This window comes from Chlamydotis macqueenii, chromosome 17 (assembly GCF_036417535.1).
Source record: "Chlamydotis macqueenii isolate bChlMac1 chromosome 17, bChlMac1.mat, whole genome shotgun sequence".
NCBI classification, from domain to species: Eukaryota; Metazoa; Chordata; class Aves; order Otidiformes; family Otididae; genus Chlamydotis; species Chlamydotis macqueenii.
This window is the reverse complement of record NC_141572.1, coordinates 1,810,215-1,832,972: the sequence shown is the minus strand read 5'-3', so window position 1 is coordinate 1,832,972 and position 22,758 is coordinate 1,810,215. Positions and strand designations below refer to the sequence as shown.

The following is a 22,758-nucleotide window of genomic DNA, read 5'->3' as shown; positions in this document are numbered from 1 at the left end:
CAAAACATAAGCTTCGGTCTTACAGCATCCCCAGAGGAGAACTAATTGGAACATCTCTCTTAAGGCCAGATCTCTATTTCCTGTGCCCAGGGACGCTCCAAGTAGCTCACGCTCAGGAGCTGAGACAGCCTAGGGCCTCCACGGCTTGTCTGAAGCTCAGAAAATCCAACTGCCAAACGTCCTATGTGCCAACAAAGGTACATCATTTATTTTCTCCTTGGCTTAGCTTCTGATCTATAGAATACAGGTAGCAAGAGTGGCACACTTCAGGCTCCTACACTGACAGCCCGTGCCCATCCCTAAGCACGCATTTTTCCTGCTAAGAAAGCCCTGCAGCACAAAGCTAACTTGAGATGAAGAGCGAGCATACTTTATTAGCAGCACCAGCTTTCCGCACGTACGCTGAACTATTTTGAGAAAGGCCATCTTTTTATTACCAACGCTTCTACTGACAGCAAAGTTAGGAGGCCGAGCTTCTAAACAAAACTGAGGTTTTAACTGCTCTATCATCTCCGCTCCCCCCGAGCAGGACTAACTGAAATGAGAAGACATTCACCGTATCAAAAATACTAGTGGCACCAACTAGATGGCAACGCTTTAGGAAGCACAGTAACGCGGAACGCATCCATTCAAATAGTTTACTGTTCGCTTCAAGAAAGCGCCCAGTGAACCAGCAGATGCTCTGTTTCAAGGGGACGCTCTGACCTTGGAAAGTACAGATCCACGCTGCTTGCCTCCCATGCACACCTACCTCAGGTTCACCTGCAGCACTGACCCCCATTCTCAGAATACCTGCCTGGCGTACACCACATTCAGCCATCCTTAGCTCTCGCCAAGCTTTACTTCCTTTACTCTTTGCTTAAATGTTCAGCTCAAAGACTGAGATATAGTATAGCTGCAAAATAATAAATTGATTTATAAAAGCGTTTCATTTAGAGTCTTTTTTCCTTCTCCAGTTTCACAAATTACATGTTGATGAAACCATTCAGAACAGTCTGAGTGTCCTGCATGCTGGTTTTAATTTCTAATTTTAAATTTTTCAATTCAATTTTTAGCAAGTCCTGGAAATGGTATAAAAATACCAGGAAACAGTCTTGCTTGACACTAAAAAAACTTGTAAATGTCAAACAAAAACCTAAACTGTTTTGCAGTTAAGACAGCCAAGCTTAAGAAGTTCTACTAAAATAATCTGCAGTCATTATTGCTACGAGCAGATGGAACAAGCTTCAGCAAAGTACCACCAGTTACTTACCGAGTTACCATGGCACAAACTCATCTGAATTAACCATTAGCTCCGTAGCCCTCTGTATCATCTCCCAGTTAATTCTGCATTCATTGGCACTGTTTCTGTGCCCAGACCAGGAAACGCATAAGCCTTTGCAAAATCTGGGCCTACTTTTTTCTGAAAACAGGAAAACGGTACTGTGGAAGATTTCTACCGTTTGCATTCAGAGAGTGAGGAAGGAGCAGAACATAACAGAAGGCTTCCTGGAGCCACTCCGTTCTCTAAACAGGGGGGTTTGGTATGAACATCACTGACAAGACCTCCTAGACCCTGCTGCGCTCTGCGCCGACCAACAGCCCAAAAAGGCACCCCAGGTCCCTCACTTGCCATCTGGGAGAAGCGAATGCCCAGCGGGGAGAGGAGACAGACAGGACACACCACCAGTAAACCCGGCAAACGCTGCGCCAACACAGCAAGTGCTGGCAGATTAATCACAGCCAAACTTCATCAGCTTCCTAACAAAAGAATGCTTTAATGAGGAGTTTTGTAGACCTGATTGCAACAAACAGCACGGACCAAAGCAGGCAGCGCCTCTCAGCTCACGCAGGGGAACGATGGGAGCAGTCGCTTTCAGTACCGCGACGCAGAGCAAGAGCTGCTCAGCGAGTCAAGTGCCACCTGCAGAAGCCCAAAACCGAGGAGCATTCCTGAAGCACCAGAGACAGAGCAGCACCTGGAAAGACGCACAGGGATGACATGGGCGTAATAGCAACAAATATGAAAATTACACAATTGTCAGGAAAATTTTCTTAGAGACAGTGCTCCAAATGAATAAGCACAACAAGAAGGCGTTAAAACAGCCAGAGAAAATACCGTCAAAGCAACCGAGACTGGCAGCAGAGAGACAGAGGAGTTCTAGCCTGTAACTTACAGAAGTTTGGAGCGGTACAAGAACGTGCTGAAGGACACATCAAAGAAACAAGTGAAATTCAGAGAAAGAGTATAGCAAGGCCAAGAGAACAAAACTGAAAAAGCAGAACCAATAAAGGAACGATGCTTAACTCCTAGCTGGAGCTGCCGCTTGGGTTTGGCCAATATTCGGCACTGTAACAGGAAGAAAGCAAATCGTAAATAGCTCAGGATGGAATCGGAAAAGAAAAAGCAACCTCTGTGCACTCTGTGAACCTCAGAGTTTTAGACAAGTTAATCTGGATACTAGGTAAGAAAGCAAAGAGCACATCACAGACTAAATCGCCCCAGCGAGAGGCAGCTGGGGTACCAGCGCATCAGTCTTTACCTCTAAAGGTAAAGTGATGATGGGATGATAATTGAGGAAAAAATGTCATGTTAGAAGTCTGATTTTTAAGAAATAAGTGACTGCAATGTGTCTTTTTCCCCACAGAGGGGTGGGATTCCGAGGAAGGCAGGAAACCAAAGAAAAAGGCTGGAAGAAAATAAGAATTAACTTGGAAGGGAGGTAATTACTGAAGCAAGCAGGTTAGAAGAAGAATGATGAGATGAGAAATATCTACAACCGCAGCAAGAGAAGCAGGAGAGCAGCCTGGACAGATGCATGCTATGTTGTGCTACATGCCCTTGGTATCTGTACACCGAAAGCACCCTACGCTTACGTGATGTTTATAGTGAGGAAGCTTCAATGTTAACTCTCCTGGCGAGGAGAGCCGCAGCCGTGTGAGTATGTGAGCAGCGCTGCATGCAAGCCCTCCGCAAGCCCCGCACCCTCTCCGATTCCAGTTATCTGATTTCCTGGACCATTTTTCTCAACTACACATTATGCAAATCCTTTACTCAAAAACAGAAGAAGCCGTTGGCAACTAAAACCAGCTGTTATATAGTGTTCTTCCACTCCCTTTGACCAAAACAAGGGAAATCTAAAATTTACACGGAAAAGTGAAAAACTCCAAAAGTCTGCTGAATAACCTAAAAAATTAAGAGTGGAGTTCATCTACTCCGTCCCCCCCAAAACTTAAAACATTTGACGGTAATTCTGTAGAAGAAGATTAAGGTTTCATATTTGCTCATATTTCAATAAGCCTTCTTTCCCATTTTAGGTCCTATTTCTGCAGATTATTCTGCCTTTGTCAGCCCTTCCGTCCACCCATGCAAATCCACCCGCAAAGCAGCCTTTTAAGAAACAACGTAAAACTGAAAGATATCACAGCTTTCCCAACTCTTGGCAAGGCTCTGAGGAACGAAAGGAGGAAATGCAGAAGGGAAGGAAAAGCAGATGACAGAGGAAGGGAAAAGGGTTGCTTTGTTTTGGTGTTTTAAAAAAACCAAAAACACACTAAGCCTCTGCCTTAGGCACTCTTGTCTCATTAGCGTCTTCTGTCCTCTTTCTCCCCAGACTGTGATATTTAACAATTTCAGTACAAAACAGTCGGAGGATGCTTCGTGTAAGCTCAGCAATAATCAGCCCCACGGCCAATAAACTCTTCACCCTCGCAGTTTATTTGCTGCTAAGCCTTGGCCTGCAGCCTTGGAATTTATTCTGCCTGCACTACAGCTATTTCCTTGTAAACAGGAAGCCCCCTCAAATTTGCGTTACAGTAAACTCGGTTACTTCATTTAGCGTCAGTCTTATCTCAGAAAGATAAATCCGTGCCGACAGGTGTACCAGGCTCCGGCACAAACTGTAATGGGGGGGGAGGTAAAACCTTTGTAATATTTCTTGGCGAGATAATGTCAGCAACGCAGGATGCCGTCACTGGGCAGTGGTTGCCCGCCGGAGATAAACCGACACGGAACGCATTCCTGCGAGAAGAGCGCTGCAGTAAGGCCAAGGCATTTATTTTCAAGCGTGGATGTGATATTCCAGTGACCTTCCTGCTATCTGTCCCAGTGACAGCCAGGAGCCGAACACGGCGACCACAGCCCGGCATTACAACGCTGACTTCACGCTCCTCTGAGGAGCTGCTCTCACACACAGACACAGAAATTTAAAAAAAATTATTTGGCAAGATTGTTCGATTTCAGTCTCATATAAGAGAGGACTGTGTGTGTTGTATTTTTTTCACTGTTACTATATCAACCCGCATTTAACCAGCCGATTTATATGATTTTAAATTAATCACTTTGCCTGTGACACAGAATATTTAAGTATACTCAACACACTATGTCTGTTTTAATGAGGGAGATAAAAAAAACCCAACCAGAAACCATCATGAAGACATCTGACACCAGAATAACGGTCACAATTTCCTACTGTATGAGGAAATCCCTGGTTTCAGTTAGAAGCTGAGAAATTCAGTCATTTCAAGCCATCTAAAGCCGTTTGTGGTCCCAGGCTTAGGTAAGTCGCTGTTCTCATTTATGTCCACACTTCCTCTCATTCATCTGCTGAGCTGTCTTACACGTCCCCTGTCCCACGGCACCATTTACAGCTGCAAACCTCTCCCTCGCTTAAGGCTTCTCACCTTCTTCAGAGCATGACAGTCCGGGGGGGATGGCAAACAATCTTTTCCCTTTCATATCTCCTGTAATCTGCAAACAGGTTCTTCCACACGCAGCTCTAGGAGCCAGGCATTTCAGCCACCTAACCCTTCACCTTTCCTCCTGCTCTGTGAAACTTCCTCTTGCACCTGGCTGCTGTTTCCCACCCTGCGGAGCCGAGCACAGGTGAACCGTCTCCCCAAGCTCAGGGAAGCTACCAAACATCGACAAAATGCAAACCCTGGAGAAGGAGAGCAGCCCACCGCACGTTCTTCAGGCCTCATGCTGTGCTACGGGGCTGCGCCGCACTTTGCACAAGGGGACGTCGGTCCAGGCAGCAGCTTTCGGGCCTCCCCGCAAGCGCCAACGGTGCTGTTACTTTCTCACCACACTGTAAATACTCCTCCCCTGCACACCCTCAGCATCCCCACCTTTCCACTCCCCAGAGAGGTCCTGTCCCTGTTGCAAACTGGGAGCACATCACTGAGGCTGAGAACATTAGCAGACATAACCAAAGCACTGATAAATGGAAAGCTACCAGCACTCCCAGTAAAGCACACTGTACCTCAGGTCAACAGCGCAGGCTAAATTCTATGATTCTATGGATATTATTTTATAAGCTTATTTTACAAGCATTTACACATAGCAGGAGAAAAACCAGCACCTTCATCTGTCCAGCAAGCCATCCTCAACTGGACCTTAAAAACGACTGCCAAACTCCTTTATCTGAGGTTTCACTGCCTCTGCAAGGGGGATTAACGTGGGCTGGGCACCCCTGCACCCCTCGCCTTGCCCTGCTCTGCAGCCTCACTGCGCTGCCCAGAATGCAAGCATAAAGGCAGAAAAAATGAGGGAACAAGTGAGAAGAGGGCTTCAGAAACCTCTCGTTCTTGGCAGACAGCTCGGCTAGGCCACCAGTAGGCTTGCAAACTGCCTACACACTTTGCAGTAGATTCTGGGTTATCTTTTTTCTGTTGCAGTATTTTGTTTGCTGGCTAAATCTTTGTTTTAAATATATAGGCAGAGAGCCATGAAAGAGAGGGCAAGCTGACTTTTAATCTCAGCAATAAATAAGCAATGCCCAGGTGATGTAAGAACGTGCGCGTAGCCAGGGACTGCCGTTCAGACGAAAAGCTGCTTTCCCCACCAGACCCCAAGAACACGACCTCGGCCGTGCCAAGGCACCCGCCTGCTCACCCAGCGAGACCCGCGGGAGCCCGCAGCCTTCGCGACGGCCGCGAGACGCAACCTGCGCTAGTTCATCGCCGCACACCACCTCTGCTCCATCAGCCTGCTAAGAGGAAAAAAAAAACCCTCTCTCCCAAGCCTGTCCTCCCTCCCCGGATCTCTGTTGTCAAACCTCACGAAGCATCACCACCAAAAAACCAGCTCTGCAGGATAAAACTGAGAGAACGTTTCAGTTTGGCTTTACCATTTTATTCAAGAGAAGAATTTCTCACCCACTGAAGCATCAAGTTGAGGATCAAATAAACACCAAAACCGTGGGGTTTTAGGGTTGTTGGTTTTTTTTTTCCCCGGGAGAAGCGGGCTTCTCCACACCTTTACCTACCGCGGAACGCCCGCAGAAGTTGTTTCAAATAAACGCGTCCAACCCGACCCCACTACCGGCTGCGGCCGCAAACCCGGGCGGGCGGGAGGCCCCGCCGCCTCCAGACCGTTATGTTCAGCACCGCGGTGCCGGGCGCGGGGGACAGGGAGCGGGGGAGGCCGCCGGGCCGGGGCCGGGGCCCGGCCGGGGCCGGGGCGGGCGGTACCTGGGCTCGGGCAGGGTGATCTTCTTGCTGGCCCTGGCCGCCGGGGTGCTCTTGCTCTTCTCCATCGCCATCAGGTAGCTGACATCGGCCAGCACCGCCTCCAGGTCCGCCATGTTCCCGCTCCCGCCGCCGGGCTGCAGATGGAGGCTCCGCCGGGGGCAGCCGCCCCCGAGGCGGGCGGGCGGAGTGGTGGCGGGGGGCGGGGGGGGCTGGCGGCGGGCGGGCAGGCGAGGCGGGCGGCGGCGGCGGCTCCCCGTCCGCCGGTGCCGCCGAGCGCCTCCCGGGTGCGCCTGTTCCTCTGTGTGTGTGTGTGAGTGTGAGTGTGAGCGCGGGGGGGGAGGCAGCGGCCGCCTCCCCGCCCTCCGCACCCGGGGCTCGCCGCCGGCCCTGCGCGCCCTCAGCCCGCGGCGGGCGGGCGGGCGGGCGAGCGGGAAACCCCCCCCCCCGCCTCCCGCCCCGCGGCCCTGCGCCGCCCCCGCCGGGCCGGGCCGCAGCGGCCCCCTCAGCGCTCGCCCGCCCCCGCCGGGCCCATGGCGGCGGCGGGGCAGCCCGGCGCGGCCTCCCCCCGCCCCGCGGCTCGCAGCCCTACGCGGCCCCCGCGGCGCCGGGCGGGCAGGTCCGAGTGCGCCCCCGGGGCTCGGCGGCCATGGGCGGGCGGCGCGGCCGCGGGGGCTGCGGCGCCTGCAAAAATCCGGACCTGGATTCCGCGGCGGCCGACGGAGCGGGGCGGGGGGATGCGCGGTGAGGGGGCGGCCGCCGCCGCCGCCAGGACCCGCCCGGCGCTGAGGGGCTTCCGCCTCCCGGTGGGCCCCGGGTCGGCCGCACCGCCCCGCTGCGGGGGAGGGCGGGAGCCGGCTGCCCGCGGGGCCGAGCCCCCAGCGCGGTGAGCTGGTGGAGCTTGAGCCGCCGCGGAGGGAAGCGCGGGGGGCTGGTTCATCCCCGGCGCGGTTTTGGGGGTGCGGGTGCTCCCCGGGCCGCCCGTTCCTCGGCCCCGCGGAGACCCGGGGAGCGGCGAGGCCAAGGCCGGCCTGGTGCGCCCGCTGCGCTGCCCGCCGCGCTGGGCCGAGGGGCGCGACGGCCTGCACCAGCCTCGGCGCCCAGCGTTGGAATTCATTTCCTCACGGTTCATTGAAATGCGGTGTGCCTAAGGAAAACGGGACACGAATAAATACACCTGTGCAAAACCCCCTTATGGCTGGTTGAAACTCTTTTTGCTGGCAAATAACGGTGCGAAACAAGGCCGCGCGCTGACGCCGAAGGGGAGCTGTGCGGGGTCTGGGGGCTCCCGCGTGTCCCCGCACCCCTCGCAGAGCTCCTCGCTCGTACTCCTGCCTATAAAAGTAATAGTAGCTCCACTGCAGCCAAGCAGATATGCAGATTTGAGCTTCTTTCTTCTCTGAATTTCGTCAAATATGTCATAAATAATTGGCTCAATGAAAGGCTAAGTCAATGACAAGTCTGAAGCGGAGAACTCAGCTTGTTTTGAGCTCTTTTCAAGTGCCGCCACTCCCCCTTCCTACATCTTTGTGGAAGTTAATGATCTGATTAAAGCTAGGTAGAGTATACAGCGGGGAGGATTCCACCGTGCGCCTCATGATGAACCGTCTGAGAACCCGCTTTTTGTTGAAAATGTTAATTTGAACCAACGCTTTTCACCTGAGCAGAGCCATCGGGAAAGGTTTCTCCTCTGCGAGCAAAGCTCCTGACCGCGGAGCGGTGCTGAGGCTTGGGCTGCCCAAGCGAAAGGTGGACGGGAGCAGGGGAGGACCCGGAGCAGGTCCCTCCTGGGAGCCCTGCGTGGCGTTTCCCACCAGCCCTGCTTGAAGTTTTCACTGAGCTGAGCTACGAGATGGAAAAGGGGTATTTTTATTTTCATAAATCCGTCGGGATCCGCAAAACCCACGGTCTGCGCTTCATCTGTGGAATCGTTTTGAGTTTTGATGAGAAAGGCTGGCATTGTCTAATGACGGGCCCAAAACTCTTTGGCTCCACTGTTAAAAGGAATATTCTGATTTGTTTAACCGGGAGTAAACATTTGTCAGCCGTACCTCAGCCTGGCTACGTGCGCGGACGCGTGCGTTTCGCTGTCCCTTCCAAGGTGGCGGCTGAGTTGCAGCTCCTGCAGCCCCTCTGTCCCTCACCGCTCACAGATATTCCCGTGGAGAGAACCGGCTCTTGTTTCCTGAAACGTGAACGTGCAAAAGGAGCGAGGGCACCGCGGGGAGGTTGGCGGCGCTGACCCGATAGCGTTGCTAAACGCCACCATCACGATGCAACCGCGCCGAGGGGAGGGGAAAGCAAACAGAAACCCGGTGCTGCCCGCCAAGTGCTGCCTCGCCCCGGAGAAGGCCCTTTTGTGTGCTAAAATATTTAAATGACTTCACAGTGATGGCGGTGGCAATAACGGCCACAAAAACGCCACTTAGGATCGATAATGCTCTCCTTTTTATTCCCGTGCCGCGTTTCCACCATTATTATCTGGATATTGTTGTAACGCACGCTTCAAAGGCGTTCCTGGTGGCAATTTCACATTTGCTGATGGCTAACACAGAAACCCAGTTAAGAAACTCGCTCTCTTCTCTGCCTCTGTCTCTCCATCGGGGCTGGCTGGCGTGGCGGCCGCCGCTGGGACCGAAGCAGCAGTGGGTTATAAGCAAAGCTGTCTCACCACGGTTTGCTCACCACGTTTGCGCAGCCGCGAGAGGCGGTGGCGTGAGCCCGTGGCCGCCCCTGCGCCCTGGCGAGGTGGGCACGGCGCTGGCTGGCAGGGTTCGCGCTGCCCTTCCCGCGCGGGCGCAGGGGAGCTCTGTGCCTTGATTCTCCTCTGGCAGCGTGTGAACCTCACGCGTTTTGCAGTTTTGTCTTCGGGGGTTTCGAAGGTCACTTGGGTGGATGTTTTCCTAGTGATGGACTGGAAGTAAACCTGATTTTTCCCCTCACGCTGAAGAGAGCAGAACAGGGCGTGCTGGCATCCGCTGCAGGGAAGTTCTGTTCCCCAGGTGCAAGCCTGCAGCCTCCCCCAGCTGTACCCCGGTTTGGTGATCGTGTGTACGACATCTCGAGTTTGCTTTTGGTGTGCGTGTGCTGTTTTATGCGCCGTGCGTTGGGCTCCGTGTTGGTGTGCGTGTTGTGGGTGTTTGTAAACAGCGCTCCGCGCCTGTGTGTATTCCCCTGGGTGAAGGAAACCTCAATTAATCGATGCCACGGTTGGCAGAGGTCAGAATACGATACGCTCGCACAGGGAAGTATCTCCTGACGTTTCTGTGAGTGCTGACTGATAGCGTTCAGTCGCTCTGACCGCGTCTCGAGGGCTGTCTGGGCTGCAGCGCGGGGTTTTGTGCGCATCCATCGCTGAGCCAAGAATCCCTGCCTCCTCTCCGGTGTTCCTTCCTTCCACAGGAGTTTCTCCGACCATCTGTGTAAGATTTAAATGTTTAATTTTGCACCACTCCGCTTCACAGGATGACAGATGATATTGCAGAGAGTAACGCGTCTGAAGTGGATTTACGAGGGCGCCCTGTACTAACGCCAGCCCATCACGATACTGGTGCCAAACGGCACGCCGGGACGGAGGCGCGTTCGTCCTGCTGCCCTTGAACCTGCGGCAGATCTGACAACAAATACATCTCAGCCGCTGTGCGTGGCTAACGCTGACAGTACAGCTCTTGAGGGGAATGTTCGCAGAGACCATTATTAGATGCTATTTTTTTAATATTTCTAGTATACTGCCAGAAATGCACGTAGGTTTGAGATTAAAAGCATTAAGCAGCGTTTACCTCAGTTCCCTCCACGGGATGCTGCTGTCTACAGAGACCGAGGCAGTGGCCAGAAACCTGCTGCCTTCCTTGCTCCTCCTCCGCAGCGCCGGCAGAGGATGATAAATTTATTGGTGACAGATCCCAACGGGATCTGACTCTCCATGGCTCGTCTGTGCCATAGCCGAGCAGAGAGGTTACATTTTGCTGCTTCCTCTACTCCTGGCAGTACTATCTGGGGTGAGACCGCGTGCTTGGCCGAAAGGGAGAGGGCGAAAGTCCCTTTCCCATGCCGGCTCCACCAAGCTCCTCTCACCGAAGCGTTTGAAATCGGTTTCCAGCTGCAGGGTTACCTGGAGGTAAAGCACAGAGGCAGCAGCTCCTGCTTAGTGAGGTTGTGTGAGGATCTCAGTAAAAATGAGGCACCGTAAGCCCTCCTCAGCCTGCTGCGTTTTCCCGATCCTGCCCTGCAGCAGAGACAAGAAGGTGCAGAGAGCCACCACTCCCGCGCTTGGCCGTGCGGGACACGGCGCAGAGGGACATTTTCAGCCCAGCATCCCAAGATACAGCCCCACTCCATGCCCTTTGCCTGCGGGGCTTCCCTGGTTCCTGGGCTCTGCTCCCTGCCCGCGCAGTGCGGAGCGGGGCGGGAGCGCGTCCAGGCTGAGCATGGGGACATTCCTCTGCAGCGCCCGCGCCGCGGCTGAGGTCGCGTCCCGTCTCCTTATTGCTGCGCTAATAAGCAGTGAGAGGCAATACGGAAAACAAATAGAGTAATTAATGGCCATTTCTGCCGCTGCCTTTATTCACTGACTATTCCAGAAGGAGCAATTTAACAGCAGGCAGCATCTGCCTTCGCAGTGCCGCTGCATTAGGCACCCTGAATCTCAGGAGGGGAATGAGTGCAGAAGCTCTGGCCTCCTGGAGAATCGCGATGGCTCCTCTGCATCCCAACAAATTCATCCAGCTTCCTCCTGAATACTCTTAACGAAAGTACTTCAGCCACCTCTGGTAGGTAAAGTAGTTTCTCGTCATCACGTAGCTTTTTGTAACCAGCTGACATGATGATGAGGGTAAGTTTTGATGAGGGAACAAATGGCAATTAAATTCTCGAAAATATTATTCACCATCAAACATTTATACATGAATGGTCTGACTGGTAATAATAATGTCCTCTGGGGCTAGAGATAAGACTGGAGTTGAAAGTCTTAAGTCTTGCATGAGAAGACAGGCACGAGAGGTATGGGTCCTCCAGATTGCAATTGCATCACACCGTTTCTCTCACCACTACAATAAAAATATCTTGCGGACATTTCTGTCTCTACATTTTCTTAAACTGGCACGTCACGTAGAAACGTCCTGGTTGCCGTCTCTCACGCCTCAGCCTTGCCAGGCTGCCGGGTCCTTGTCCACAGTTTGCTGTTTTCTCTGCGGCTGCTGAGCAGATGTGCCCCAGGTGAGCTCACGGAGCCTCCCACCGCTCCACCAGCTGCTTCTTAAACTTCGAAATGGTCCCAAGGGAAAATTCAGAAGAGTCTCCTGGTCTGTCGCGGGGGCAGCGGGTCGAGGAGGCTGCACTGGGGACGGCAGGAAATCTCCTCTCTGCTCTGTGCAGCGGCAGCGCCTGGCTGAACTCCTGGCTTGGCTTAATACTCCAGGAGGAAATGTGTGTTCCTCTGGAACTGACTGAAATGATTTTAGCGGTAGTTTTTTATCAAAATAAATCATGAAGAAATAACGAATCTAATTCAGATGATGGCAACATCAGAATGCATTCTTCTGGCCCCTTGCTAATTCGATTGCCAGCCACACAGGACGTTCTCCAGTACAGATCATCTCATCAAAACCGGGGCCCAGAATCCTGGGCAGATGTTGATTTGCGCGGCTGCGTTGGCTTTGGTGGGCCAGCCCCGATGGCACCCCAGACGTCTGGCCCTCGCTGGACGTCCTGCCACTGTGGTTTAACCGGGCTCGCTCCCCGAGGGCGAAGAGCACCCTGGTCCAGGGGGTGATGGGTTACAATGGGTTTATTGCGGGCTGGTCCAACTCCTCTCCACATCTGTGGGAGCCTCCAGCCTGACGGTCACGGCCTCGCCAAGCAGCCCACGTGTGACCGTCTGCCCACGCTCCACCCCGCAGCGCTTTCCATCCTTGCAAGCGGCTTCCGTGCAACACTGGACTGGAAAGACAAACACGACATGTTTGCCCAACTTATGAAGTGAGGCTGCAGGAAGAAAAAAAAAAAAAAAAAAACTGTCTTCTGAAACCGCGGTGCCTGTCTCTGGTGCTGCCACGCAGGGCGCGCAGCGCTCCGAGCATCCGGCACAGCACGTGTCCTGCGGGGCGGGAGTGACCTTACTCCAGGGCACCGCAGGACACCAGCGAGCACCACTCCAGTGTGTCGTTCTGCTTGTCCGTGGGGAATTAAAGGAAACCAGGAAGGATCCTCGGCAAATTCCCTTTTTTCTCCCCAAAAGAACGGTCCATCTACATCAGCGCTGGTTCTGGTAATAATCCTGTCACAGGCTCACGGCTGCTGATGTCATGCGCTGTCTGGGCTGCAAAACGATGTTCTGTTCTACATCTGTCGTGAAGGGGATCCTGCCTTTTGAACAGAACGGGCCAACCCTGTGGAACGCTACAATCCAGATCCCGCTGGCGTGCATCCCACCACCACCCCGGGCGCTTTCTTCCTGGTCGTGCACTTGCGGCACATTTGTGCTCTGCGTTCCCAGCCCGCCCAGTCTCGGTGAGCCGGTCCCTTTGCCCGTCGGCCGGGCTGACGCTTTGGCAGTATCGCTCTCTCCGGTAACCATTGCTGGTCATCCAGAGCCACAGCAAACACCTCTTGTCGCAGAGTCCAGGTGCCCCGGTGCAGACCGGCTGCCGCACTGGTGCTTTCCGTACCAGCAGCCATCACAAGCTGGGGAGGCTCATCGTGTACCCGGAGCCCTACAAATTTTTTAACATACTGTGGGCGTCAGGCAAAGTCATAAGACAACAACCCAAAACCAAGAGGCACCCCAGTTGTTTCCACCCTCTCTCTAGTCTCTCCCAGTTTGGCAGAAGCCAGCTGAAGTCCTGCCTGCTCTTCACACAAGCTCCCGGGAGCTGGAAGCCTCTGAGGGGCACCTTTCCTGCTGGTTTTGGGCTTGCTGTCCAAAGGAAGAGCTTTACTTTGGGGGTTACTCACAGAAACGGTGTTTTCAGGTCTACTCATAGCGACGCCGTTTCTCTTTCATTTATTGTGCGTTCAGCCCTTCGCCTGGACCAGGCGCTCGGACCAAACCCCTGACACGCTACAGCTCAGGTGTTCGCTGTGGAAACCTCAAACAATTAACTCCACAAAGTTAATCTGCAGGTCCAGAGTTATGCAGAAGAGTGACTTCTTCATTTTGGGTAATAAAAATATTCCAACCCCAGCCTTGGGTCGTGGGCAACCCAGAGCCGGTGAGAGGTAGGAGACACGAGCTGAATTTTCAGCCGTGATTTAAACATGAACTTTCTACAAAGCATAAATAAATTGCTGTGTGACGCAGGATTCCTACACTATTAAGGTATTTTGAAAAATGGCTGAATACAAAGCGATCAAATGTAAGCAGTTCAAACTCACAAAGTGACATTTTCAAAGAAAAAGAAGGGCGTGCTCTCGCTTTACCTGAGCGCACTCTTCCCTCCTCTGGAATGACTCTCGGTTTTTAGATGGCCTCTGCTCTTTATTTCCCTTCACAGCAGAGGAATGGGAACAGATACAAGCGAAAACACTGGGTGCTGTGAAGAAAATCTAGAGTTTTCAAGCACAAATGAAAACTGCTGGTGGGTGCCCGAGCACTGGCACTGGCGCTTCCCGCAGGAGAGCGTTGGCAGGACGGGAAGGGTTTCTCGGGCTCGGGTGCAAATCCACGGCGAAACGGCACCCAGAGACCGTCGGGCTAAGCCAAATTGTTTGCTAGGGAGAGTGGTTATAAAGACAATTCATTTATTTGCTTACAGCTGAGCTGTAAGTGGGGAGTTAACAGGGACGCAGGTGTGCTGAAGGATGCCCTGGCCCGAGGCCACCCGCAGAGATCCCATGTAAAAACCATCTTAGCACCTGGCCGCCCACCGTCAGCCCCGCAGCACGGCAGGAAAATAAAGCTTTTCCCTGAAAACACGAGCGCCAGGCAGCCTCGGGCTGTGCCGCTGCTGTCCCCATGGCTGCTGCTCTCGTCCTGCTGCCGGAGCCAGCTGCGACCTCCTCGCGGTGCGCGCGGGCACGTTACCCGAGCCCAGCACGGTGATGAGACAGCTTTCTCCCCCGCCATGCGCACGTCTAAAAATAACAGCGTATGCCTCCGACCCGGGTGATGCAAGCCCAAAAAACTCAGGGGTAGCACCCCCCTCAGGAGCCGGGGCTGCAGACCCGGCATCACCGCACGGAAACCAGCCCGGCCGGCAGAGGAACGGCACTGGTGGCACCGCCACTGCCGCGGGAGAGCGGCTGGCGCAGGGATCTGGGCAGATCCCCGGCCCCAATTCCTGCTCCTTGGGCAGCATCACCTGGTGCCACGGGCACCCACCCGCGTCCCTCTGCAAGGGGGCTGCCTGCACGCGTCGCCGCGGCCCAGGAGGGGACCAAGGAGGAGCTGGAGCCATTTTCACACCGAAATCTCCTCTCTGGTGGTGCCCCCTCGGCACTACGCGGCAGAGCTGGAATCAGCTGGCGTTACGGAGGCGCTTTCCGGGCGCAGGCTGATGAGACAAACAGATGTCAAGAGGGAACCGTTGAGCATTCGCTGTTCCACAGTCTGGCTTCAGTGTAACTTGATAAAGGGAAAAAAAATCGATAATTGACTAATTTAGCTATAAATTTTGAGGGATAGAAGGCGAAAAACCAACAACTGAGCAGATATTGAAATGGCCCGAGTTAATTTGGACTCTGTCACAGCATCTTAGGGACGGTAGATCGTGCAGTGCTGAAAACGAAAGCCCCCTCTCCAGGGGGGTTTCGCTGCCGGTTGCAGGAGGGTCTCATGAGGACACGACTCGCTCTGGCAGGCCCTGGGAGGGCACAGGGCGATGCCGGATGGGGCAGCCCCGGGGCGATGCCGAACGCACCGGGCGCGGAGGGAGTTGGTTGGCGGGCGGAGGGTGCCGGGCTCCAGCTTGGCTGAAATTCCCCCGGAGCGCCAGCGACGAGCCAGCCTGCTGGAAAACCTTTGAAATTTGCTCCTTGGAAACAACTCCAGTGACGTGGGAAATGCTTTCTAGTCATTTCTCTTCCCTGGCTTTTCGTACGCAGAGTCTATTTGCACACAAATTGGCGTTTGCTGCCCTGGCTGAGCGTTCACCCGAATCCAATATCGCGCGTCTGGTCCCCGAGCTGGCCCTGGGCACCTGATGTCACCGCAGCCGGCAGACCGCGGTGGCAGCTGGAGGGTGCACGGTGGCAGAAGCCGAAGTCGTGCTCCCCCATGACCGAGCCGCCCCTGAGCCGGCGCATCCCCGGCACTGGGTGGCTCTGCCACGCTGACACCCAAAGCTACGCGGCACCGAGAGCCGAGCATCGACATCTCACCCAGGCGTGGGGTGTGGAGCTCCGGTCTGGGCAGAGCGGACCCAGGGCACGCGGCTCAGCATCCCCCCGGCACACACAGCCCGGCACGCAGCACACGCAGCTCAGCCGCTGCTCTCTCTGCGCGTCGCTGACGTCCTGCTGGAGCCAGGAGCCTTCTCCCTGCAGCACCGGCCCTCGCCCCACGAAGAGAGGGATGTGGAAGGCAGCTCGTTCCCTCGGCTGCGGATGGAGGAAGCAAAACGCGGGGCAAAGCCGGGCTGCCCCAGCCTCCTGCCCCGCGCTGCCTGCGTCCCAGCCCTCCTTTCCCCGTACCTGGAAACCTGCCTGGGAAACGTCCTCTCTCCGAGGCTGGGGAAACCGAGAGGGAAATCACAGCGTTCTGCCCGAGCCAGCCATTACGCTGTTGATTTTTCTGCTTGGCTGCATCACTCTCTATTTCAGGGAGAGAAAACAATTCTCTCGGCAAAACAAAACCAACCTGGTGCTTTCTGAGTCCCGTGAAGCGCAGCGGCGCCCTGGGCTGCTCCTTCACCTCAGCCGCCCTGCGCCGGGGCACCCCAGGTGCTGCGGATCCCGGCCCTCGCGCAGGCAAACCCCACCGGAAAGACGGGGCGAAGCGGCGGGAATGCTCTGCCAGCTTGGGAACAAAATGGCACGGCGTCCATCACATCAAAGGGGCCCTTGTTTGGATTCTTCTCCCTGTAGCCTGGAGGAGAAGGGGAAAGATTGGTTCCTATTAATAGCCTCACATCCCACAAGATCTGAGCCTTGCAGGAAGCCACGAAAGACTGCAGCGTCTGATTCTCTGAACAAATGAGGTGATTTGGGAAGAAGTGTGTGCTCAGCAGCCTTAATTACCGCCTTCTCCAGTGTGGTAGGAGATAGCAGTGATAACAATTCGGTGTCAGTAGCACCCGGGTCCCAGAGGAGCTGCCCAGTGCTGTCGTGCCCGGAGAGCCACCAGCATCAGTCAGTGTGCTGCTTTTCCCCAAAACTTCCTGATTTTGCAGCGAACATCCCCAGGATTGGCACGGAGTGAGGGGAAGGAGGACCCCAGCAAGCCGGTGGGCTGGCGAAGGCGGGGCACAGCTCCGTGCAGGGATGCTGGTGGCAGGGCAAGGGGATGCTCGGGAAATCACCCGGAACAGTGAGACAGCAGGGAGCAAGATCGTGCGGGGCGGCTCTGGTCCGGCTACCTAAGGAGGCAGAGCCGCCGGGTGCCCGGTTTGACCCAGGCATCACGGGTACGTGTGGCAGCGGGTGCCTCCAGCAGACAGTGACGGCCATGCCGTCACCCTGCGCGCGGATGCTGGAGGCTGGGTTGCCCTCCGTGTGCCAGGTGTGGGGCCACCAGCGCCATCCCCGGGGCGCTGGCTCTGCCCTCGTGCCGGCACCCGAGTCCGTGGCCGCCTGGTCAGGAGCGACGCTGCGGGAAAAGTCCACGGGGGAAAGGAGCCCGCGATCGCTGCGGAGCGAAGTTCTGCTCCTGCTGCACATGACGCCGAAGCAGACGGATTTGCAGGATCGTATCCCATCCTATCTGCGGTGCCCATATGCCAACCAATTAACCTACCCTCTCGGTGCCCTTGTAAAGCAAACCAGGACATTATCTTCAGTTCACAGCTGAGGAGGCGCGGTTCCAGTGAGGCTGCCTTGCCCGGGGCGCGCTGTCCGTGGGTGGGGGCCGTCGGCGCGTGCGGCAGAGAGCTGCAGCATCCCAAAGGCAGCCTGCCCAGGAAAAAAAAGGGACAATGCACAGAGAGATTTCTCCATGTCAAAAAAAGCACAGTGAATAAACTGCCAGTGACCTCAAAAGCGTCTTTCTGCTAAAATGCATTCCCATGGGTTCAGCATCCTCGGCTGAATCGGACCCGTGGCACCGGTGAGGAGCACCTCGCCTGGAGAGCAGTTTCGCTTGGCCTCTGAGAGAAGCAGTCGCTACAATGCACCACGCGAAGAGCAAACCAGACCCAGGCGGGACGCAGGAATGAGACGCGTTTCAATTAAGCACTAAAAGCAGTGAGCTCCTTTCTGCTGGGGTAGGGCAGGGAGGAACCGAGTGCCCCCCAGCCACACGCAGGAGAACGCCGGCGGTTAGTGATCAGTGCGTGGGTGCCTGCCTCGCAAACCCGGCAAATAACGCCTTTCCTGCGGCGGCCGCGGCGTGGCCGGCACATAGCGCACAAACAGGCGTGGGGACTGCTCTAACCCACGCGTGCCGGCGTTTCCCGCGTGGCCAGGCTGTCCTAAGGGCGTCAGGGCCGAGCCCGGGACCCAAATGCCATGACAGCGACAAGGGGAAGGCAGCGTGTGGACCTGCTGCCGTCCTCGCGCCGGCATCCCGGCAGCGGCCGCCGTCCCCGCGGGAGGAGAGCCGCTGTCCTTCGCGTACCGGGTCGGTGCCGAAAGGGACTGGAACAGTTAACGCGCCCTACTTCCCGTTCAGCACGGAGCTCATCTGGGCAGATAATGGACTTTGCCTTCCGCCTTAATCTTCTGTGAATCTCTCTCCCTTAATTGCTTATCATCCAGAAACCTCCCAGCCAGCCAGGACGGACTCTCCCCACCGTGTGATACAGCCATCCTCTCCCTCCTTGCAGCCGGCCCGCGCCCAGCACCCCTGGGCCCGCTCCCCTCCGCACCACAGCCAAAATCCGTGGTGGCGCGGGCGGCACCGAGAGACAGCAGGGGCTGGTTTTCAGCCTGCATCTCCAAAGATGCTTTTCATGACCAAGATGCAGGGAGGGCTTTTAGCTCTGCTTCCCGTAACCAACGCTGCTGCGTTTGCCCTCAGCCCTGACGGCTCAAGCAGCTCGGGACGGGAACTGAAATCGCAGCTTTCCTGCTCAGTCCCCCAAAAGGAAAGGGCTCTGTTCCCCGCCTCACCGTGCCCCGGCTTCTGTCCCCCCGTAAAAGAGCAGGGGAAGCCATCGGGAAGGCAGCGCGGGGGTAACGCAGCGCTCGCAGGACCCAAACTGCCTCTCGTGGCACAAAGGTGCCTGGGGGCTAACGGGAGGCACGCGCCGAATCGAGAGGTGGATCTTCCTGGGAGCTGGCGTGTCTTTCCCGTACAAACGCCTCTCACAGCGGCTGCGAGCGGCGGTTCGTTCTCCCGGCTGCTGAAGGAGCGAGCCCGTCCTGCGGAGGGGAGACGTCACGCGATGGGAAGGTTGCTAAGCGAGCGGCTCCCTCCTTGTGATGCGCGGCTTCGTTACGCGGCTCCCTAAACGGATGTTACACACGAACGACGTTTGCCTTGGAGCACACGAGCATCCCAAAATAGCGTGCGCGTTCCTGCGCTGTTCGCACGGTTTTCTGAAGAACGTCCCCATTGTCTGCCGGCTTCGCGCTGCCTGATGGCTGCAAATCGCTGTTTGCTGCGGCGCAAACCCCTTCCGCGGTGGGTGGGCTGCGCCACGGGGGGACGGGGAGCCCCGAATCAGGTGAGCCGTGCCCCGGGGATGCTCACAGACGTGGCCCTGCTCCTTGACTCCTGCCTCATGCAGAAGGCACCGCTCAACCCCCGGGACCCCCTCCCGCTCACGCCGCGCCCTCCGGACCCGCACAGGGTGGCGGAGGGGACAGCCACCCTGTCATCCCCCAGCCACCCGGCTAAAGCCGACCCTCACGGGCCGCAGCCTCCCGCCGTGCAGGCAGGGACGGGGAGGGACCGGCTGCGCACGGGGCCGCTCCGTCTAAAATCGCTTAAACCCAGCTCAGCGCAGGCTGGCGTTCTGGATGAACTGAACCCTACAGAGGAAAGGTATGGGCATTATGTAAGAAATGAAAAAAATTTAAAAAAAAAGGTCATGTCCATCCTGAAGAGAGAATTTTGTTTTTCATTTTTCCCTGATTTCATAAGCACATCCACAGCAGCTGATCTCGCAGCGCTAACATAATCCGGTGATGGATTTTAATCCCATTAGGTTGCCATGCAGCTGCTCGTAGCCCGGCTGGACCATGAGGAGCAGATGTTTCCTAATTGGCACTTCTGCTGCCCGGCAGTTCATGTCACCGAAAATAGTTCCTTTGCCTTCCGTGTTGACATTGAAAGCGAGACCCCGCCGCTGGTTTCGCAGCCCACAGGGGACGGGCCGAGCGCCGCAGCCCTGCGCGGGAGCCTCCTCATTATTTCCCGGCACACGCCACTGGCTTCCCGAACCCTTCGAGCGTTTTGGGTTTGTCCTGAGCATCTCGTGACCAGGCGTTGGGAAGAGCCCGCCGAGAGAGCGGCTGCGGTGCGCGAGGCAGGAGCGGCAGCCGCGGGCGCGGCGCTGCCGGAATCCCCTGGTACGCGGTAATCCCGATACGTCTCCATGGGGCTGTTCCCAACTCTGGCCCCTGGAGAAGCGATGTTTCTTCACCGGTATTTCAGCACGGAAGGAAGCCGAGGAAGCTGCACAGCTTTCCTTCCTTTTTCTCCCTCTTTGCTCTGACGTTGGGAACAAAGCCGAGCAGGAAAGCGAAGGGGAGCCTGGCATTCTGGAGAAGAGCATCCACCAGCTCCGGCCACTTCCTCCCGGCGCAGAGCCCTGGGTACCACGAGGTGACCGAGGCGCGTTCGTCTCGGCGGTCGCTGGCCGGGACCCGGTGTCACGCCTGCCTGTAGGCACGAGAGGGGACAGCAGGACCTGGTATCCCTCACAGAACGCCGGTTGTTTCACTCCTGTCCCAGCTTTCGCGTTGACCGGGGGTGAGATTACGTTCCCGTTCCACGTGCCAAAGCCGAGCGTTGATAAATCACAAATCTGCCCTGAAAACAACAAGACTTCAATAACATAGACTGGGTTTCCCCTTGTTTTTAACTCCTTTCTTAAGCCTTGAGTGCTGGTGGCTGGGGTCTGTGCGTGTCTGCACAAACCTGAGCCTAGAGGCTCGATTTAATTTAACAGAAAAAAATTGAAGCTAAGAATCTCTTGTAATCTCGTGGCTCCAGAAGCTGGAGAATTAAGCATGACGATAACGATAATTTTTTGAAGGACAACAATCTGCGGAACCCGCAGTGAACCCCTAACAACTGGCAAGGCCTGCTCGATGCCCAGAGCACCCAGGCTGCAGACAAAAATCCAGCGCTCGCGTGGGGAAATTAACGTGCAGAGGGTCCCGGGGGCTCCCCACCGCCCCTGGAAGTGACGGCACCCGCAGCTCCCGACGGCACCGACCGTGCCCCAGCCACCGCGGCGGCGGAGCCAGCCACGCCAGGGGCCGAGATGCGGTGGCAAGGGGGCTTGAGCCCCTCCCATGGTATTTGCTGGGTGGAAAAAAAAAGAAAAAAAAAACAAAAAATACTTTGCCAGTCTGGAGAACAGCTTTAGCTCTCCCATCTCTTGGCACAACAGCAAAGCCGCCCACCGTGGGACTGCTGAAATATCAGCAGCCAGCGCCGCCGCCTGCGAGGCCGGGTGGGCAGCGGCGCGGGAGGGCCGAGAGCCGCAGCTCGGGGCGGCCAGGTCACCCCGCCACCGCGGCCGCGCCGGGGGTGGGTGGCAGGACGGCAGCCTGCCAGATGACACCTCCGCAGCGCGCGTGGGACGGAGGCGGTCCACTGCTTTTGAATAAAATTTTAAAATTAAAGAAAAGAATAAATTCCCTGCACGGTTCTCTCCGAGCCAGCGATGGCGTCTGCTCGAGGAGCTGCGCCTTTCGGGTGGCCACGTCTCCCAAAACACTGGGTTCGGTGGTGACACTGCCAGTTCTGGTGAATCCCCCTGCAGCCAAGGCTGCGTCCCGCACAGATTCACCTCCCTCCCCCCGAACCCCAGCCCGCGCTCCTCGCTGTCCGGCTTCGGGGGGCTGGACCGTGGCCCCGGCTGTCAGCTGGAACAGCCTCCCAGCCTCGGACTTCTCCTCCTCCCCAGGTCCTACCACATCTGTGGATTCTCCGAAAGGGGAAGGGGAGCTGGAAGGAGAGAACGTCCCGGAGGAGGACACCGAGCCGGAGCGATGCGCCTCTCCAGCTCTCGGACCAGAGAGTCCCCTTGCCCCCAACCCCCCGGGGAGCGGCGCGGGGTCAGAGAGCGGAGGCTCAGCGCAGCCAAAGCTGCGTGGAGGCGAGCGGGGGGCACCCACCTGAGCACAACCAGGATGAGGAAATCCCCCGACAGGTCCCACGCCAGCCGCCCCGGGCTCGTTCGCATTTTCCTCTTCTGCTTTCGGTGCTTTTCCCCCCAGCTGCTCCCAGCTGAGCCCAGCGGTCCCCGCGGGGGCTGCCCCAGTCCCCAGCTCAAGGGCCACAGGTCTCCGCTCTCCGCCTCGTTGCTGATTTTACCAGTTTGCACCCCCCAAAAACCCCGCTTCCCGTGACACCTTGGGGGGGGTGTCACTACTTCCATTAAAAACCCCGTTTTTTGAGAAATGTTCAGGTCTGGGCTCATCCCGAATTTTCCCCGTTGAGGGAAACGCGTGGATTTTCACCGGGAAGAGGCTGGGCCGAGGCGACGCGGCAGCGTGCTCGCCGGGGAGCTGACATTTCACAGCAACGTTTGGCAAAGGATGAATTCAGCTTATCGCCCGGCGGAGCGGGGCCTCGCCAGACCCCTGCCTGCGCCAGGCTCAGCCCTCCTGGGCGCAACGGAAGATGCTCTGAAGTGCGGAGGATTCGGGGGGCAAAGCACCGGCCGCCGCAGTGGTGGCGTGTGGGAGGTGATGGAGAGGAGGGCCGTGCATCCCCACCTCCCTGCAATTCCCGGTTTTGCCAAACGCTGCCGGGGTGTCCCAGCAGATGGGACGTGTGGCTGTGGAGAGCCGCTGGCCCTTGGCCGTGCCCCCCAGCTCACCTCCCTGCGGGCAGGTCGGTGGTCCGTCAGCGCCGGCGGTGAACGCGGTGATGCTGCTGGCACCCAGGAGCTGGTGGGATGCGGGCGGCACCGAGAGCGTTGAGGGTGCAGCGATGGGACCCTCCCTCCCCACCCAAGAGCACAGGGCCAGGACGAGCATCCCACCGGCGGGGTCCCTCTGCCCCCACCCCAGAAATGAAGGGCTCAGAGCCAGGAC

The 22,758-nt window shown here is 56.5% G+C and overlaps 1 protein-coding gene across 1 annotated transcript in view; it reads right to left on the bottom strand.

The window, feature by feature from the left end:
- Nucleotides 1-6,948, bottom strand: part of GRK3 (G protein-coupled receptor kinase 3) — a 68,012-nt gene extending 61,064 nt beyond the window's left edge. The window contains exon 1 of the mRNA XM_086761493.1: nucleotides 6,454-6,948. Within this exon, the coding sequence (XP_086617619.1) occupies nucleotides 6,454-6,566 (113 nt within the window). The 5' untranslated portion in view covers nucleotides 6,567-6,948. The remainder of the gene's footprint in view (nucleotides 1-6,453) is intronic.
- Nucleotides 6,949-22,758: the final 15,810 nt, after the last annotated feature.